The 21,428-nt window shown below is 38.6% G+C and overlaps 1 protein-coding gene across 10 annotated transcripts in view; it reads left to right on the forward strand.

The window, feature by feature from the left end:
• RBMS3 (RNA binding motif single stranded interacting protein 3) overlaps positions 1-21,428 on the forward strand; it is a 704,594-nt gene that overhangs the window by 675,011 nt on the left and 8,155 nt on the right. For 8 of the 10 annotated variants that reach the window (XM_064415140.1, XM_064415145.1, XM_064415174.1 and 5 more), the window contains 2 exons: positions 16,872-16,952; positions 19,474-19,601. In XM_064415140.1, coding sequence (XP_064271210.1) covers positions 16,872-16,952; positions 19,474-19,601 — 209 coding nt within the window. Of the gene's footprint in view, positions 1-16,871; positions 16,953-19,473; positions 19,606-21,428 lie in introns of those variants that run through there. The other 2 variants (XM_064415155.1, XM_064415209.1) reach the window with 1 other exon arrangement.

The raw sequence follows: 21,428 nt of genomic DNA on the forward strand, positions 1-21,428 counted from the left end.
AAGTTCTCAGAAAAGGATAAGCTTTGTTCAAATTATTTACAAATCTATAGGGAGCTTTTGATGGCAATAACGTCTGTACTCTCTGATGGTATTTTATTATCTGTGAGTTATGGGTGTTTCTGTGTCAGAGCTCAAAGGCTGTAGAATCCTCTTGCTCCTAAAAGACTCAATTTGGGAGGAGATTTCTGCTGTACCTAATACTTACCATGAAACATCTCAGTCAGCACTTTTCATTGAGCTGTAGCAAGGGTTTAAGAGCAGCAAAGGTTTGAGTAAATTTAGGAGTTTGCTAAATTGAGTTGTTTTTCTAGCAAGGTGATGAACTGTTGAACTCAGCAGATTTCTGCTGTGTGGCAGAGGTGATCCACACCTCATCAGGACGGGTCTGGGGAGCACTCCTATCCAGAGGCACATCCTTTTCTGGTGCCATGAAGGACTGCTCTATCCTTAGTGACATTTTATGACTTTTGAATGTGATATATTCACCTGTGTGTTTCTAACTTTGCCTTTTTAATATTAGTAGTTGTAATACAGCAACAGAAAATTTAAGACTTTAGTATCTAAGTGTCCAAATTATTGTGCATTTGCCAACCTCAACTCCCGGTTTTCCTTTGCTGTGTTTCCCTCAGGCGTTTCTCTTAAATCAATATCATATTTATAAGACACAAACTGATGTCACTGATGCAAAAACTTCATGCTGTTTGTGTTCTCTGGCATGTGAACCACAGCTGTGTGCAGTGTTTGCAGTATGGACCAAAGGTGCTGTGATTTCCAAAGTGATTTTTTTTTTCAACCACTCAGGCACCTGACTGCTCCCTTCCTCCTGTTTACTGTAATTTTGCTCTGCTGCCAGCCTTTTCCACCTGAAACACCTGCATTTGACTAAAAAATGAGTTGTCTTTGTTCTTTTTTCAATTGCCAGTTTTGACCGTGCAAATTGGAATAACAAAAATATAGTAGCAAGGGGAAGTATGGATAGGGCTATGATGGTATTCCCACAGATAACCTTGCCTAATTTATCCACAGAAACAAAATTGGTGCTCAAAATTTTGGTGTTCAAAGATAACTTTTTGACAAAAGTTATTTTGCTGACTTTCTTTTATAATACAAATACTAACTACCTTTATAAGAACTGATTTCCTCTGAAGATTATGGACTTTTCTCAGAATCTTTAGTTTTCTGGAAATAAATGGCTGTTGCAACAAAATGGCCATAATTTAATTGATTGGTATTATTTTCCTATACACATTCTATAAGATTATTGTATTACATGACATTTATCCATAACTAAAAAATGCAAGTAGCAACAATTTCAGATTTCCTTGATGTCTTAGGGGACATAAGGAAATAGTAGCAAAAGAGTCCACACAGTGTGTGGCCATTGGTTGAAGAAGTAGGTTTCCTTTATTTTATTTGCACCTGAATTATATTCAGAGCAGACCACTGACCTTGCTGAAATCTTTATCCTTTGTTTAAAACTGAGTGCAACAGAGTTGGAAATCAGAAAATGATTGATGGAAAAATTTAAAGTAATTAATCTGAAACAGAAGGCAAAGAAAATAATACATTTCAAGGCTTATAAATCCACTTTTGTCTTTCATTAATTTTCATACAAATGTCATGAGCAGCGTTATATTTTCTTGCATTTCAAAACAGAAAAATAAGGCTTAAGCACCTTGGCATCATCTCTAGCTTATTTTTGATGTTAGGATTTTTACTGTATTGCATACACTATTTGATATGTATTCCAAGGACTATTAATTATATGATTGCAATTACAAGTTTGGCACAGAAGTATAAAGTATTTAGTGTCTCTTGTCTATAATTGTTATACAGAGATCTTTGCAGGTGGAGTTGATCCTATTGTAAACTAAGAAATTTCAGAACTTACTGATAGTTTGAAGCACTTATTTTTTAGGCAGTTCAGTTCAGTTTATGAAGCTGTGGAATTTCTATGGAAGTATTTCAACTCCATCTGCACACATCCTGCAGATTTATGGCAAACATTTCTTTTTTTTTCTTCTTTTTTTTTTCCCCCTAAGGTACAAATTATACAGGAGGGAATCTGTAGCATTTGCTTTTCCTCCCAAACACAACAGGACTCCAGTCTTTTCAGAGACATCCTGAGGCAGAGAACAACTGACAAATAGCAACCGCAGCACCTATAATGCATTTTATATTGTCAAGGTGTTTTAAAAGTGTTAATTAAATCTTACAGCATCACTTGAATAAATAATCAAATTAATGCATGTTCTTCAATTCCCTTTGAGGTAAATTGCCTCCATACAGTGTAGCCTTTTTTATAGTATGGACAGCAGCTCCTATTCCAAACCCAGAGATGCTCAGCTGTACATTTGAGGCAAAGCCCAGAGTCTCAGTGTGATGGAGTGTTCTGGTCAAGGCAGCTAAACTAATTGGCCTATTCTTCTCAGTAAGAAAAGAGAAGATTTTACCAGTTGAAGTTAGATTTGGCTTTACTGCCTAGCAGTGAATCTTAATTGTTTCTTGCTGAATAATGTGTAATAGTCTGTCCTCTATATTAATAATAATGAAAAATATTTTAAATTAGAATTTTGCCGTTAACTCAGTGTTCTAAATTCCCATGCCAAATTATGTCATGAATGTCAAATTCTGGCATTTGTATTTCCCTGAGTTCACTAGCAGTATGGACAGCTGTGTCTTGGTGGTTGTATTTAATGTTTTTAATCTTGCTCTGTTTTCATCTTCATGCTCCGTGTAGTATTTCTCATGATCTTCACAAGAAGCAAAAAAAGTTCTAGTCCTGAGGCAAGGATGACAGTTAAGCAGATGCTGTTTCAGTTCACAATTACCATTCCTTCAAGGCTCTTAGGGGATATTACAGCTGGGCAGGCTGGCAAACCATCCTCCCCACATACCCTCCCATCCTAAGATTAAATTTGTTGTCTCTGACTTCAGCCACTAAGTGTGAGGAATCTGCAAATGCCCTTATTCAGCTTGAGGAATAGCCAGTTTTATACTTTCTAAGTGTTAACTCTACTAATTTGTATTTCAGCAGTGTGGGCTGTGAGTTCCGTATAAGACTTGTATGTCAGCAGTGATCCTTCTTTGTAAGGTGAATCATGCAAAGTTCTGTGGTTTTAAAGTGTTGATATAAATTTATTTGACAGGAAAATGGCCACTTTGTCATCTCTGTCATATTCTTGGACAGGGAAATCTGTGGTGCTGTTAGGACTTCATCCACTGCAAATATTTGCACAGCACTTAATCTCCTTTTTTTTATATATATATATTGTGTATAAAAGGAAAGGAGAAAGGGAACATTATGCTGATCAGTGAGCGCCAGTGCAAAATGAAGATGTCTGAGCTTTCCAGTCAGTCCATGTGCCAGAGCCAGAAGTGCATCAAAGAACCAGAATGGACAACCTAGCCTAGAAATAGATACTCTGCAAAATCCTCCTGAGAAGAACGATTCCCTGACCAGGCTGTGGCATTTAGAAGAGGCCAGAATTGCTTGCCTCTGCAGGCTGGAGTGCATTTGTGCAACATTTGTTCCTTTTTGCATGATTGGAGCAGAGGGATCAGAAGAGCTCACTGAGAACTCCTGTTAGGGCCTGTGTGGAATATTTTAAATATGTGCCTTTAAGGAAAGCAGAAGATGACTGAATTTCAGTTTGATAGCTGTAGATGGGCTTTCTCAGCTGTGGTTCTTATTTTTTTTTCTGGCACTGTATGTTCCATCCATGCCTTGTCACCAATAACATTTAAGAGAAATATATCTCTCGCCTTTGCCTCCTGAACTCATTATGAAGGGAAGGGTTGAAAATGTTCCTTTAAAGATCATAACAAAGTGTTACAGCCTTTCTTTCTATTCCCAAGTGGCAGTATCTGAAGCATTCCCAAGTATCTGTAAAGAATCAGTGGGGTCCTGTAGTGGAAAGCTAAATGTCCTATTACAGATTTGGGAGAGTACAGGAGACTCTCTCCTGCTGACCTTATCAGTCAGTTATTATAGTTTTTCTGTCATTGACAGTAATGTTCCGTTAATCTGGAATTCCATTTGAGAGGATGTATTGTGGTAGAATTTTTGGTCAGTTTTAATATTCCAGAGTGATTTATTATGTGAAATTAATATATTATTTAAAGTATATCTACACCTCTGACTACATTGTGACACAGTCAAGATATCTTGTTCTCTCTTAGAACACCCATCTCCAAGCTCTGTTCATTTTATTTGCCATTTGGAGCATCTATCTTATTTATCTTACCATTTTCAAGCTGTTACTATGCATCCCTGAAAAAGGGATGAAAAATTGTCTCTAAACTTTGTATTTCCTTCAGATACAAATTTGAAAAATTCTATGACAACAGGATTAAACACGTAGGAATTGCATATTGAGACATTTTAGAGGATATTCCAGACTATCCTTCTGTAAATTGAGTGGTGCATCTCTTGGTACATTTTTTTGTATCCTCTCCTTTATGACAAGTAGCTCATTGGTCTACAGCATTTCCTTTCTCTCGCCCTTGAAATGGTTTTTAAATGTGCACTGCTGCAAAACCTTCCTTAAAGCCAGTCATGACTGGGAATTTTCTATTTTCCCCTTTGCCCAGCTTTATCTTTCTTTATCTTGAATTTGCCTTTGGGGCCAGACTTACCCAGGTTTCTGAGCTGGATGCAAAGTTTCTCAATCCCTCACTCCTAGGTCTGCTCCCACCCCAGGGAAGCACAACCCCGTAGTGCTTGTGAGTGACACCGTAATACATTGCCTGGATGAGAGCTGACAGTGCTCTGAGAAATATGACAATACCTCTGCCCTTGATCAGGCTTCCCATTTGAAAGTTTTCATTTTCGTAATTACATCCTTCCCAGATAGTAGCCCTAGTCATTGATCATACTAATATCATTATAACTGATTCCTGTAAGTCACCTTTTAAAGACACTTTCTATGGTTTCTTTTCCCTCTATATCTTCTTCCTTTGCAGTCACAGGATAAGACTTTTTCTGTCTACCCTTCATCTGATTGATTGGAAATGCCAAATACTTCCTTTAGGTATGGCCTGGTAATATACACATCACATTTCTTCCCTTGGGATCTTAATCAGAACAAGTAATGGCCTTTAGCTTTTCTCATTAACAAAATGGAAAAGCACCATACCCAATCCATTAGAAATACAGCATTGTAATATGAATTTATAGGAAAATGGCTGCATGCCAGCAGACATGGGGAGAGTTTACCTTAAAGGATTTTCAGGGGGAAAAAAAAAGAAAAAAGAAAAAGTCACCCTTTCTGTCTGGCTTGCAAACATTTTGAGCCATTACTTATCATGCCTGTCTGTCAGGCATTTTGCTGTTGCTCCTTAAGTGCTGTTTGGACATCTCTGTCATAGAAAGGGCATTCATAAGGAGGAAATATGGGTGTTTGAACATGTATTTGTATTTTCCCCAATCTTGATTCCCTTCCTGGATTATTCTCTTCATTATCTCTATTAGAATTAGAGAGAGGAGAGGAAATTTGGAAGATTTTGTTATTTGGCTTTGCTTCTAATTTTTCACAGAATATGCTAACTGAAAAAAAATGTATTAAGAGCAATCATTTCAGCATACTAGTCTATCAAGCTGAGACTGCTGCTACACTTTTTTTAGCCCTGTCTAAAACTATTTACAATCAGTACAGTGAGAGCAAGGACAAGACTGATTAAGAGGTTTTTTTTTCTCCAATGATGGGAATTGCTTTATACTTGGTCAGGTCTCTGTTAGCCATAGAATTTATTAAAATTCATACACCAGCACTGAAAACTTTCAGTGCTTGTATTTTCCAGAACTGTAAGAAGGTGTTAAAGGACAAATCCATACCAAAAGATAATTGTATATAATTTGAATGCATATGAGGTGATTCTGTCTCCTTTGGAAAACTAGCAGTGAAAGAACCCAAAGAACAGGCTTGGAATGCTGCTATTCTGCCAGCACTAAGACACATCTGTTTTACTGGCCCCTTCAAGCATTGCTTATATTATTCCTGGTAAAATAACTACTAAGCATACCCATAAATCTCTATTTAATAGTGTCTTATGAAAAGTGAGTACTTGCACTTTTTCATTTTTCAAAAAAATCTCATGTTTTCTATGTGTTAAGTTGCTCACCAGTACAAAGTGAGAGTTAAAGCTGAAGCATCAGGCTTGAGAGCTTGGCTACTTCACTTATGGTTCGTCAGCAGTGTTGATCACACTTCCCCAACAAAATAGCATCTAATAAGTTAAGTAAATATCATAGGGAAATATTATGAAAGACCTTCAGGAGTCAAAAAAGGGAGGTATTCTTAAGGGACGTCTCTCTAGGAGACAAATTACTGATTAGATGATTAGACAGGAGGACTTATGGCAAGTAGGGATGGCTGTTTTTTGAGGTATTGGGATTTGTTTTTTCCTTCTTGCATTTTCTGTATTGTTCTGCTGGTTTTCATTGTTTTGTGAGGGTTTTTAAAAAATTTTTCATATCTTCTTTTTACCTCTTCCCCTTATCTTTTGTATTAAACAATGACAAACTAGGAGAGATTCTGTGTAATTTTTATCACGCAAGTTTAGGAGTTCAACATTGTTAGCATATCATCACATGGTAGATAAGCTGATGACATAGCAGTATAGTTCAGTCCACTCTGCTAAAAGTCAAGGTTTCTCCTTTGCTTTTGTAGCCCTATTGCTGATATGATCCAATATGTCTCAGAGATCCTCCCACAGCTGATAATTAACATACCAAGGGGCATACTGTAATATTCTTATACAGTCACACTCTATCAGTAGGGCATTGACTTTAATTTTAAGGTGATCCATCTTCCAGAAGAATTTCAAGAGTTTGTGGAAAGTGGAAAAAGGAAGATTCCCCTCAAAATGCTCGCTATTACCATTTTCCACAGTCCTGCCATGTAAGCAAAGCCAGTGATCATGTAAATACATTTAAAGATTTTGACACAACAATCTTTATGCCAATGAGAAGCAATATTTTGTACTGCATCACTTTATAACATTTTACTTTAAATGCACTAGGTATTCTCTAGTATCCCCACCCTATCCAAATACAAATACGGCCGAAGTTGCAGATAGATAAGAGTTGGCCAAGCAACACTCATGGTTTCCAGTTTGTGGGAAATCGATCTTATGAAATTTGGTTTCATTCTGATTCATCTTCTAAAAACTCAGAACAAACCAGAAAGATTCTCCCTTGAGCCAGAAATTCCAAACAGAATTTAATTTTCAGAAACAATGCCTCATGTTGTTCCCAATACAAAATCTAGTCTGGGAGATCTTGGCAGCTGCCAACTGGCTTAAATGTCCATCTTGGTTTCTGTCAGTTTTCAGGCAGCAGCTGCAAAACACTCCCAGGATTTCATGTTCCAGAGCAGCCTCAGCATGTCCAATGCTTTGGGCAGGCTTCCAGACCTCCTATTGGGTCGGCTTACAGGTCTGCTTACTGAGGGCCAGATTGGTCTGGCAGCCAAGTCAGAAAACCCCAGGAATGTTACTTTGGTGAGGCAACTTGGTGAGATTGTCCTGGAAAAAAAGCAGGGCACTGGCTTGAAGACTGAAGAGGTACTGCCAGTTTCCAGATGTGTAGGAAGAGGTAAGGACATCCCAGAGTTTCACATGAGGGCCAATATGAAGCAACGTTCTTGGGGCTTGTAAACTCCCTAATCAACCACACCACCTCTGTGCTGGGCTGCCTGGAAAGCCTGAGTACATGATTTGTGGGATGTTTATCCACACATGCCCATGAGCAGGCTGATTTTCCTTGTATCCTTAGGCATAAGGGCCCAGCATTTCCCAGAGGGAATGTGTTTTCCCCTGCCTAAGCCTGGACTGGCATGTTCACCATCAATTCAGGAAGACCAGCTTGCAAGGCATTCCTAAAGCCACTGTTTGCTTCCAGGGTAAGCCCCAGAATGTGATGTCTCCCAGGTGTTTCAGGCTCACTGAACTGACAACTTCTCCATCTCTGGATGCAGGGTACTGGTGAACAGCAGTCTTTTTAATGAAGTATTGAAATGGTCCCTGCCCTCCCCTGCCCTCCCTTTCCACAGTGATATCTTTGATGACACTTAGCCAAATATTTTGGATTCTAAGGATCTTTTAGAGATAAAGGACTGAAGAATATCATGCTTTAGCTGCTCTTAACAATGTCCAAGTGTACACTGGTGGTATAATTAGTTTCTCTTACTACCTTTCCTCTGCCTGGCACGACTGCCTTTTCTTGCAGGAGATGTTGAAATTCTTCCTGTTTCTAGGAAAACTGGAAATACTAACATTCATGTGCCCTTTTGTCTGTTTTTACTGTTCTTTTTGGTTTGGTTTAGCTTCCAACTAATTGTCCTGGCTTTCATCTGCTTCATTCTTGGACAGCTGGCCTGTGAGCTGTCCACTTTTATCCCTGGTCTGAAAGAGCAGTGGAAAGTGCATGTGATGATTGCTGAGCAACTGTTATTTAAAGAGTCTGAGCAATTCTCCTTTTGTTTTATCCATGCAGCATGTTTGCACACAGCAGTCTGCTTCTCTGCTTCTCTTTAGACTCTTCAGATTCATGGAGATTTAATAGCATCTAGAAGATATGTTTACCTCTATAAAACAATTATTTGTTCATATAAATGGATGTGTTGTTAATAATAGCTCAGTGTGCTTATATGTTGAGAGACTCACTGACACTTTTTTTTTTAATTTATGTTTTCATATTTCATATGAAAATATGAAAATGTACAGACCAGTTTTCCTTCATCTTACTAGCAGCCATTCATCAGGGACTAATTGGCAAAATTGCAGTTAAATGGAAATGTCTAAGAATTTCCAACTAAAGGAGTGCATAGGGAATTTTTTTGTATCAGAAGCCACAGTTATAATTCTGCTGCATCACCCCTTCATTCTTCAGCACACAGGATCTGAAAGAAGAATGTAAATGTGTGAATCTCACACAGAACCTCAGTGATTGCCACCCCTGGTTGACTGAGACTGATGCAGTGTACTCCTACGTTATGATACAGTCACTGTACCCTGATTTTATATAGGGTGCTGCAGACAGGACTGTAATAAATCAGGCACTAACCCATGCTTGGAAACTTGCCCCAGAGGGCTCATAATGTGCATTCATAGAACAGGTACATAGAGGGTATTAGGAAAAAAAAAAAAAAAAAAGAAAAAAAAAAAGAAAAAAAGCCTTTCTTGTAGAGAAACGTGTAAGAACTGAAAAATTAAGAAAATACAAAAAATTGCCAGAGTCTTGTTCTTTGTTTTAAGCACATAAGTCTTCCTCTCTTGCAAATGCATCCATCAGACATACGACATTATTCAAATTATGCAAAAAGCAGGTTTTGCTTCTTGGGGCTGTTCATATATGCAGTCATACATGGGGGATCAGTTTACATTTCTGTACAGTCTCCATGGGTCCCCACCTACAATGTCACAAGGAAGAGTGAAACTATCATGGGCCTCGGTACACTCACATGGACTGCAAGGATCTTTGGCACCCTCAGGTCAATGCTAAAGGAAGTTTCCAATTAATGAAAGATGCAATCAGAATGAGAATTTATTTTCACATCCTGATGAGTTTTCCTCTGTTTTTGCCTTTTTCACACATTGATGAGATATCTGGAAGTGGTTTGAGACTTTTTCTGAGTTCATTTGTAGGGCCAGCCTTTAGACTAAAAAGTGGTTGAAGTGAATGAGCCAGGTTTTTTATTTTTCTGTTTATACTGCTTACATTCACTACAGTTTTTACGAAGTATGTGCTAGTGAGAGCGTGGTGCACAGCTGTATGTGGGTATCTGGCTGTTCTCATATTTATTTATTCTAAATAGTCTTTATCTGATTAGTCCTGATCACTGTGCTTTAGTAGCAGGAAGTGAATTTCAGAAAGAAGAAAGACCTGTTAGCTATGGGGGAGTTAGCTCACCCGCATTTTTTCTTCTATACCTTTGTATTACTCTGACTTCCAAAGATAGGGATTTGTGAGGGATGTTTAGAACTCCTGAAGAGAAAAGGAGATTAGTTTGCAAATATAGTTCTTGAAGTTATTATTCTCTCTACCTTCATTTAACTTGCTCAGAGAATTAGGTAACATCTCATTAGGAAGGTTGAAAGGGAATTGATAGCCAGCATTCCTAAATACATTTGTATTACTGAGCAGCAGGGAAGAAATGTTAAATCCGGTGAAGATTTCTATTCTCTGCCTGAACAATGAGTGCAGTGGCCCAGCAATGGGATTCTGTTGAATGACAGAGCTGTTCTTGATAGGACTATAGTAATTGTGTGGTAAAATGGAGTTATCTTATTATATTTTAGGCCTGGCTGATAATTATTAGTAAAATTATTGTAATATATGCAAAAACTTTGTATCATTTATTCTCACATTCTTTAATTGGGAGAAAGTGAAATTAATAACAGCCATTGAATAAGTACAGGATTGAGCTGGAAAATGAGAATGCTTCTGGGTAGCAAAAGCTATTTTAAGTTTAAAGTGAAAACTGTGGCAGCTGGATATTGTATTTCATTGAACTGCCACTGGCACTGATGAACTAGATGGTCCTTTTCTCTTCCTGGTTCCCGTGTTTCCATGCCAGACTATGGGATAAGAGGGCACAGCAAGACAATGTTCTTTTCTATTGGAGAACAGGGTATTTTCAAATGAGAAGGTGGAACCAGAGAGAAAAAAGCAGTGGTTTTATTCTATATTTCATTAAAGTTATAACCACCTGACAATGGTCAAAGAGAAATGCAGTTTTTATTCTTTGCAGGGAAAGAAATTTGAAAGTGGAAGGGCATGTTTCCTTCATGGGGTTAAAAAAAAAAAAAGGATAAAAATAAATTAAATAAATTCAGCCAACAGACTCATTTCCTTCAGTTTTCCAGAAATGCAGATGTTTTCACATAATTCTGTTAGTGATGCAGTGTCTAGACTTCTCAGATGGTTTCAAAGATAAAAAAAAAAAAAAAAAAAATTAAAAAAAACCAGAAACAAACCCTGGCATTAATTCATTAATTCTGGGAATCCTGAAAAGCTAAGTCATTATCACTGTGCTATAGCTCATGCAGTGATATGAAACCACAAATAGTCATTGAAGACCAGATTCTGGAATCCTTGCTTATTTCAGATACACGGTTTAGCATTTGCTCATGTTAGACATCCCGTTTAATCTCCCTTTAGCAGGCTGTGGTGGTTGGTGGAAAGGTTTACCAGCACAGTCTGGTACAAGGCTTCTGCATTTTGGCTCTCACCTTGAGTGAAAAGGCTCCATGTCTTTTTGGGAACATGAAGGTTGATGATGGAAGGAAAGAGATTTTTCATTCTTGAAACAGATATACACTGACATAAACCAAAGCAAAACCAGAAAAAAGCATTTTCACATGGAATGTATAAAAGGCTTCTTAAACATTTTTTCCTCACTCATTGCCGTTTGTCCTTAGCAAGTCTATTGATTCTGAGTGTTGTTTGAGGTTTCCAGATTTACTGCAACATATCTGTTGCTATCTCATTTTGTAAGTTCTTTCTTGTTTTCTTTATACCAGGAAACTTATTCAGCATTGATCAGATTATTAACTGTTGTCACTCTCTAAAATCCCACAGTACTCACAGTGACCAAGAGAGTTAATGTATCTGCAGCAGCCTCTGTCTAATCACAGCTGTGTTATTTTATAGGCAACTAGGCTTATAAATAGAACTGAACTTTAGGGTGGTTTCTTATACATTCTGTTAATGATGGCCTTCAGAATCTAAACAGAGTGTGCAGCCAAACTCTTCTGGTGATGTAAATGAAATAGTTTGGTCTTGCAAGAGGCACTCTTTCAGGCAGTGTCTCAGCTGAAATTCAGCAACTGATGGCTGTGTAACTGGTGTAAGGGGTGTTTGCTATGTACCTCAGCTGTTAGGCAGATGCCTGACTCTGCATTAACCTGAGCCTGAGAAAAGCAGGCTAAGAGCTTATTAGGGCAGATGAATAAATGGACATTACCTGTGCAACAGTCTCAGTGTAAAAGTTCCTGCAAATTCCCTGCAGGTGACTCAGCTCCACCTTTGATGGGTAAAGCCTATTATCCTTCTGCAGCATGCTTCCTCACTCTGCTGGGTACAGGCAGCTGCCTTCCTCCTGTTTTTTATTTCCCAGTGTCTGTCACCTTTATGGGTTTGGTGTTTGCTGCAGGCTTAACATGAACCTTGCTGGAGCCAGGCTGGGACACCCTGCTGTTTGCAGATCTGGAAGAAGTGATGTTGCTCTCTGAATTAAACATGATCCTTCTTGAGGGATCTCATTTTGTCCCCTCAACCCACCTCCTCATTTGTTACCTCCTGGCATTTAACTCTTTGTAGTCACAGAGGGCAGTATCTGAAAGAACAGAGGTGTAAGTGTACATCAACACTCTTGTTTTCTAGCTATATATTTTTCCACACATTTAAGTCATTTCAAAATGGTAAAAAACAAAAACCCCATTGGAAAAGACATGAGTAGAATTCTTAATGTAGCATATAGACTAAATTGGTCCGATCAGTGCAGTCGGAATTAAGCAGTTGGGCATCATAAAGCATGAATCATATTATAATACTGCACATCTTCAGTGCTGAGAACATTCATTCTCTGTACTGTATGAAGAAAACAATAGTTTGCAAGCAAATTAAGAGCCTGTTGCCACCAGCAATGTGGTCGTTTTCTGTAGTAGGAATTACTGGCTTTTAAAGGATCAGACTGCTGAGAAAAGCTCCCTTATAACCTCCAGATCCATCATCTCTGCCTGTAGAGTCAATATTCATTTTACTGTCAGAAATGAGCAGCTTCTACTTTTAGACCCACAAAGCCTGTACAGCTGTGGAAGAATGAACAGTGGTTTCCTCTGCCTTGCACATACCTTGTTGAATGACTGATCACATCCCAGCACAAGAATCTTTAATCCTGATGGAAACACATGACAAAGAAAGGATGCATTTGGGCTTTTCAGATTCTCTCATTTCAGTGCTCATAATATTGATATTTAGTGGATTGAGCTGGGTGCTGCTGAGCTGAGCATGTGAGTCATGCTGTCTCTGTTTCACACATATGTGTGGATAAAGAGCTGTACTGAATGTGATTCATGGAGAAAATAAATGTCAGTGGTGGCCTTCTGACACAGACACCTTATTTGTTTGCCATCTGCTTACTTCCAAGTTACATGAGGTTCTTGAGGTAGATGGGAAGCCATGTGCAGAGTATGTATATTTACAGGAACTGTAGTCCAAATTGAGCTGCATTACAAGAGTCCCTCAGCTCAAGAATGTCCTTAGACTAGAATTTTAATCCTGGGTGTTCTTAAACTGAGTAGATATAAAATATTTAACTTTTCTTTAAATCTCAGAATAATTTCTGAATACCTTTTCCACCTCCTAGCCTGGACTCCGTTCACTTTAGCAGACCCAGGTGTATTTTTTAATAGAATGGCTAGGTAATGTGTCTGGGGGACCCAGGAAGAGACACAGATTCCAGTGGGCTCGTTTTGTTGCTGAATGTGGAAGCTACTGAACAGCAGTGTTCAGGAAGCATTTTGCTAAACAGCCAGCCATGAATATTCATTACAAGGAATTCAACTCTAACATTATCCCAACCCATTGTTGTAAGTATCAACACTGACATTGTGCCTTAGCACTGTGTAATCTTTATTTATCCTGTGAGATCAGAGAATTAGGATTATGTAGCTCACAAAGGAAAGAAATACGTGTAAACTTGCTTGAGCTAGTGTCAGTTATAAAAAAAATTAATCTGTCTCCTTTTTCATTACACTGTTAGTAAGTAAACTAAGCTAAAGGAGCTTCTCAGCACTACTTCCCAGAAGCTGATCCAGCAGGGCAGACACCTCTGAATTCATGTGGTCTCAGCTGGGACTCCCTTGTGCTGCATGTGAGGGGACTTCAGACACCAATTATGTGTCTCTGAGAACAAATTTGTAGTTGTCCTTTATAGGTTGGTAAAGACTTTTACAGAAGCCTTAATGAGCCCTTCAGTGAGACCCTGGAGACAGAGAACCAGTTCCAACCCCCATAATGTGTTTAATTGTTGACCCAAAAACTTTTGCCCAAAATGGTGAGCATATCTTCACACTCGTAAAGAGGAAGGCATTAAATTTGTTTGGACATTCCACTGAAGGGCACAGTATGTATATCTGTGATACAGATCACTGCTGCTGTGTGATCTAGGGCCATTTATAAAGCACTTGTATTGTGTAGCACTGAGCCTTGGATAAATTTTCCTGGGACCGAAATATTTGCCACAGGTAGTATGACTTTGTTTGTGCCATTGGTGGAACTAATTTGGCCAACGATGTTTTTCCTTTGAATTGTAGAACTCTAAAGGATTTGTCAGAAAAACTGATCCACCATAAGTACAGACATTTAGATGCACAATGATACAGGGTCACTCTCCTACAGTTCTCTAGGGAGTCTGACAAGTGACTGGATAGCTTTGGTCTCCAGTGCTTTAAACCACTGCTGTTTGGCTGAATTCAGTTAAAACTTCTGCAAAAAAAATTAAACCAGGAGGTGTGAGTATCTGAAAAGACCAGGGCAATCAGGCTTTGGCCAGGGCCACCAGTAACAGTACAGTTTTCCCTAGAGATTCTCTGGCAGTCAAAGAAGCAACATGAAGGAGGCTGGAAACTAAGATCAGGATCTGCCTCAAGAGATAAAAAATAATAGAGTAAGAAACTGCACAACTATTGAGAGCAGTGCTTTTAGAGTCAGCAAAGACATCAGTTAATTCCCAGACAGTTTCTATTGTTGTGCTACAGAACACAGTGCCAAAGGATTTTGCAAAAATGGAGTGATTTGAATAAAAAGGCAGTTGAGTAATTTATTTTTTGCATATTAAGTCACATGGGTTTGTGTGTAAGGTAGGGGATGGCAGACAACTGCAACATATAAGAGTCTGAATGTTCTTCTGCCAGGTTCAAGGAAGAAAACAGAGGAAGTTCAAGTTGAATGATACCACTTCATTATTTAAATTAATATTTTCAGATAAACTCTATATATTTGTACAAGTGAAGCTAGACTGCATGGATGTTTAGAACCCTTGCAGGTCTTTGCAGAACTCTAAGAATGAGTGCTTCAGGTTAATGTTAAATATGGACACATTTAGAACAATGCTACACAACAGATCTCTTCCCAACATGTGAGGGCATGTTACAAGGCAGAATGAATGGAGCAGAAGGAGCTCTGCAACACCCCACTGTAGCATTCTCATTATCTCTTAATCTGGGAGGTAGGAGAACAGCCCAGCTGCACTGAGTACAGTAGGGAGAGTTGGCCTCATGCTTTTGGGGGCTTAGCCTTCATAAAAAAACCTATTAAATTCAATTCTCTTCCTGAAGAACAAGGAAAAAGAGCTGCAGAAAACATGGCCTGATACAGGCACACAGACACTGAGGGCACTCCTGCCTCTTTGCTCAAGTTCAGGAAAATACTGTGAATTTGAGGGGAAATACTGTGATGGCTCTCAACACCATATGCTGCTCATATTGCAAGTATACCTTCTATGCCACACACGATCCTCACTTAGTTTTTTTAATAGAAAACAATTTCACTTAAATACTTTTTATTTTCTTCTTGAAAGAATATTTCAGAATTTAGCTGTGAGATTCTTACATATGCTGTTGTCATTCCCTTAGGCGTTTCTCCAGCATTGCTGCAGTCTTCACCCCACTTTGCAATTTCACAATGCATGTTTGTGACAGGCATATCAAACCATCCAGTTAGTTTAGAATTGAGGTGGGAGAGTGCTTTAAATGTAAATTTTACTATAAACAGCGGAATAAAATCTTGCAAGCACTTCCTAGCTCTGCCAGGAAGCAAAGCTATATTTAACTCATTTTAAAATTCATCAAATACATTGTGGGCTGATTCAGATCTTTGGTGTGTCTTTGAAGATAGCATGCAGTGGAAGTGTCATACAGTCAGTTGAGGGATTGGGCACATTCTGAGATTCTTGTCAGTGAAGACATGTAGTTAGGACTGGATTGTAGAAAGAAAAGTACATATAGATCTAAGGACTTAATATCAATAGTTTATCTGAAAATTTGAACAATGACTGTCGCATTCAGTTCAAGAGGGTTTTGAGAAGTGCTGTAAGTAAGGAAATCAGTGCCATAACAATGACAAAATTCACATGCATACATGAATTTTAAAAAAGATTGTCTTGTAGTACGTGGGAGAGACCACGTTTCAGAGAAGCTAATAAAAAAATGTTGCTATAATAATTTGCACAAGTCTCAAAATGCATTGGAAAGATCCCTGGATAGTAAGAATAAGCCATAAGAATTTATATAAGGTGCCTGTGTACAAAAGGAGAAACTCAGATGGATCTTGCTCTTGCTTTATTTCTCCTGTCAAGGATTGCACCTATCTGCAGCTTTGTACCCCTGTAAACCCAGCAGCTGCTGTTGATGGGGTTAAATAAAGGCTGGAAGGAACCTCTCAAATTTCATGCTTCATATTTTGTAGGTGTCATTATATAAGGTCAATAAGACTCCAAAAGATTGTTTAGACTGCTTTGTATCTGTAACCACTTTTGTATCCATATATATGCATGCTGCTATCATGTCTCCACTGAGTTTTTTGTAAATACCAACAGGAGTCTCTCAATTTTAGAGAACAATATGCTTCTGTCAGTGAGATGTTTACTATTCAGATATGACCTCAGTTTGAAGTTCAAGATTATGATTTTTTTATAGTTGGGTAAGTTGTACCATTACCTGAAGTCCTTACTTAAAATAAATAATGCGCTATACTCTTCCTAAAAGCTCTGAATGGGAAATTGAAATAGTATCATTCTTCTAACGTGGTTTTATGCACCTTAATTGTGATTTTCTACTGTTCATTTCCTTATGATTTGTTCTAGTACATGACTGCTGCTGCACCTATGCAAGGGACCTACATTCCCCAGTACACTCCTGTGCCTCCAACAGCTGTCCCTATTGAAGTAAGTTTATCTCCATCCATTAGAGTGAAGGGGGAACAGAACTCTTATTTATTATGTCTTCTTGCACCTGTTGTTTGAAAGGGGCCTAAAGGTTCTTTATGGAGTGGTGGCTGGAATCTTTCAGCTTTTTAAATGAGGACTGCACATCTCTTTCTCTTTTTGTTTTCTTTCTTTCCTTTTCCTTCTTTTTTCTAACCCCTCTTTTTTATTTTTTTAAGTTATTTGCAAGGGCTCTTGTTTTGCATTTGTTTTGTTGTACAGCAGGACACGGAATAAAAGCATCAGTGATTATGACTATTTTTTCCCCATGTACTTGGGAGGGAGATGGGAAGAGACAGGAAAACAAACCCAGCAGGCAGACCACGAAACCAAAAGAGATTTCAAGAAGAGAAGATTGCAAGAGGGTTTGATGCGGTCCTTAGCAAGCATAGGTAATTGCTGAAACATTTAGCCACCAGAAAAAGTGATTGAGCAATGGAAACCTTCCTCTTGTATATACAGACATGGAGGATGCTGCACTGACTGAGTGCTTTTCATCCTTGAGGAAGGATTCGCTCCCTCCCTCCTTGGGGCTGAGTCATGCTGATGACAGTCTAATGAGTAAGTATTTACTCAACCCTGTAGACCACAAGCTGCTGGGAGAGCGTCAGCTTGGCCTCCACTTCTGTGAAGCTTCATAAGGGCAGCTGAGCACAGCGAGAGGAGGGAGCCTTGGCATCCTCTTCCCTGTGTGTTTCTCTTTGGCACTACCCTCTTTTATTAACAACTTCTGCCCTACTCTGGGGTAAGGCAAGGAGTGCCAGGGTCTCTGTACTTCTGTCTTCATCTGTGTGCACTTTGGATTTTGTGCTACTACTACTCTGTGCTTTGAGGATGTGAGTTAGTGGTACTGCTGGCATGGCTTCGCCAGCAGTCAAGTGGGCTTATCCTGTTTTCTCCTAGTTCTTTGCAATTATTCCCAGATAAGGTCCCACAGGAAGGGCTACCGCTGTTCTGTTGTACTGAGCTGGTTATGTTTCAGTCTTTTTTGCCTCGGTATAATTTTGCCTTAAACCTCATTTGTTTGCAAATGCACTGTGAGTGCCTCTTTTCAATTGCCATTCTTAAGCCTAAATCAGGCAGATACAAATCTAAATTAAAGGGAGATGGTGGGATAGAGAGTGGTTTGTATCATGGGGTTTGCTGCACACCTTGTTGACCTATCCAAACAAGAATTAAGGTTAATTTAAATTAACCTCCTCCCCATCACTCGCTAGTATATTCATGCCTTCTACAGTAATTCAATGTCATAATGATCTACTATAATAATCAAAATATTATCTGAATCTATAGCCTGTTTTGCTCTTATGCAGTGATGATGATTATTGTTAATGTTTATCTGTATTCATGTAGCATCATGAACCAGGACCCTACCATGCTGGATGCTCCACAAGCAGAGACCAAAAAATACAGTCTCTGCCCCAGAGAGCTTACAATCTCAAGATGAGATGGACAAAAGGAGAAGGATAAAGACAAGGAAGTAGACAGAAAAAGATAATACTGACAGTCTGCTAAGCAATAGATATAAAGAATTTCTGAAAAATGAAACTGATATTTTAACAGATGCTTTAAAATAAACTACCTGTTGTTTACACGGGGCTCAAATAAAAACAAAGCAAGTGCTTTGTGCTCCCTCTTCTGGCTCTGTTGTGTGCAAGAAAGTAATAAAGCATGTTCCCTGAAGATACTTGCTATTCATGAGACCAACACACCAAGCATGAGAGTAGAAGAAAGAAAATGTATCTTGCTTTGAAAGCATACAAAAAACTTAAACCAAGTTCAGACTGTCTAAATAGAGTAAGAAATTGTGCATAATGTTACATTTATGAATATAATCTTTTATGTGTTTACTTATCTACTTTTTGCAAACATATAAATAAAACAAAACTTCATTGGAGCTTTGACTTAACACGTTAAAGTCTTTAGTATAAGGCAAATTTATTTTTGAAGGGAACATGCATAGAGACAGTGTGTAGAAGAGGGCAGCATTCTTCTAAGGTGACTCAAATTCTTTTGGACGTGTAGTAAAGTGGAAGGAGGTGGGCCTAGATTCTGCCTTTATTGCGTTTTAAATCAAACAAAATAAATGTGAACTCACTGTGAAGTTGGGGTAGGTAAGTAAAAATTAGAAGAGACATACATACATTTTGAAAAAGCCAAGAAGTAAAACCCAGAATCCATCAAAATCAGAAGATTTGCCTCTACCTTTGAATGGGCAGGGAACTGCCCTCAAAGAGGAAGGTATTTCTCACTGCAACCCGTGAGAGCAAAGTATTACTGGTAGGCTGAGGAAGCTTCTTGCTGCTGAATTAGCTTTTTAAAACCGATGGAGTTTGTTGTGTTAGCATGTGATTCTGCTACCTCAAACTCCCTCTATCTCTAGAGAAAGGTGTGAACAGTGAGCTGGTGATGAGCTCTTGTACGTCATTCACTGCCGTGAGCCAAATTAGTAAGTTTTTCATGTTCTCATTTGACTCCCTAGGGTGTTGTTGCTGATACTTCTCCACAGACAGTAGCATCTTCATCACAGGAAGCCAGTGGTCAACAGCAACAGATGACAGTGGAAACATCCAGTGAACATGCGCCTGCATATTCTTACCAACAGTCTAAGTAAGTAGGCATAGACTTTGGAGTCAGAGGGGTTTGCTTCTTGATTATAGCAGGCCACATTTGACTCACTCTTTCAGATACATAAATTCTGAATAGCTTCGTTAAGTTCTGATGAATTCTGGATATATAGCACTGTAATTAGCAAAAGGTTTTGGCTGACGGCCGCAATTTGGCAAAATATCCTTGAGCTCCTGCCCGTAGTGATATGCTCTCTAACTGTCTGCTGCTTTTCTGGACTCAGAAGGATCTCAACAACTGTGTTAACAATCATCATGCTGGGCTAAAGCAGCATCTGGCATCAGAGGTTAAAAAGGGCTTAAATTTTGCAGTGGTGAAAATATTGGCACAGCACACATTGGCACACGTAAAGGTTTCTGTCTGAAAGTGTAGTTAGTAAAGCAGTATAAATTACCCCAAGTTAGTATTTGTGATTGTGCAAAACTGCCATGCAAATATGGAGTAGGCAGAACCTGGAAATGGAAGAAGAGGGATAAGAAGGACGTGTGTAGAAGCACAGTTCAATCTGTCTCCATTCTTCTGCTCCCTTTGTTTACTTCCCACAGAACACCTTGGAAAGTTCAAACTTTATAAACTGACAGCTGTATTTACAACTTCTAAAGAGTCCCTTCATCTTCAGAATAATCTCTTCAAACACAACTTCTCTTTGCTACAATAAAAATCTTCACAAAGGGAAGGTTACATATTGACAGGATACTCACTGGGACTGATAAATGTTGGACAGATTCTAGGAAGAAGCACAAATCCAGTCTTTCATTAATACGTGTATATTGAACACCAGCATCACTTTGAAAATGGAATGATACATGTTTTATCTTGGGGAAGAAAGTAGAGTAATAGCCAGACAAGAAATACGATAGATATGTCAGTCAATGCATCATGACTGTACTTACAGAGGCATCAGATAGGAGCTGGTATAGAAAAGATTAGAATTATAACAATTTGTCAATTGCTTTACTTCATTTTTGACCTCTGGAAGTGAAAGATGCATTTGTTTGTGTACCATATGAGTATCAAATGGTTTCAGATTTATGTGGGTTTGACCACCATAAGACAGAAGTCTATTTTTTATCATGCTTATATCTGTCTGTATGTACATATTGCAAAAACAATCAATCACAAGCTACCCAATTGGAGACACAGACTATGTATGCTTATCCTTTCTAGCTGCCAGTCTCTCTAGCACCTATAAATAAATGATTGCAAAACACTTACAGAATATAAAAGGCAAAGAGAGAAATATGTGTCTGTACCATCCTGTTGACTTGTTTTAATGAGTGTGTTCTGTAGCATTTGGATCTGATGGTTTCTGTGTCTCAGATCCCTTTCTCTTACATCTCAAAGAAAAAGGACTTAGGTCTAGAAGCCCTCATAAGGTGGCTGTGAGCTGCAGATTCTGGCATTTTTCCAACGTAGGAGAAAACTACATTGCAATTCTTTATTGAAATGGATGCTGTGTTTCTTGCTCATGTGGTGAATTCCCTGAAAATGAGATCCCTCATCTTTCCTTGTCAGCTACAGCCTTTCTGCAGCGATGAATATACTTGTAATGGCACTGGCATTTATTTCGGAGGAATTTCTTTCTTTTTTAATCAGACAGGCAGATCCACCACAGATTTTTTTTATTATGCTTATTTCAGTATTTTTTTTTAGTCTGAAATTGGCCCTCTATTTATATCTGCCAGTTGCAGGCAGAAATGCAGTGTGGGAAGATGTAGAAACAAACCAAAATATACACAATCTCTGAACTTAAAAAATCACTTCTGACAAAATATTCCAGTAACCGTTCATATAAAACCAAGTCAATTT

The sequence above is a fragment of the Passer domesticus genome, chromosome 1 (genome assembly GCF_036417665.1).
Source record: "Passer domesticus isolate bPasDom1 chromosome 1, bPasDom1.hap1, whole genome shotgun sequence".
NCBI classification, from domain to species: domain Eukaryota; kingdom Metazoa; phylum Chordata; class Aves; order Passeriformes; family Passeridae; genus Passer; species Passer domesticus.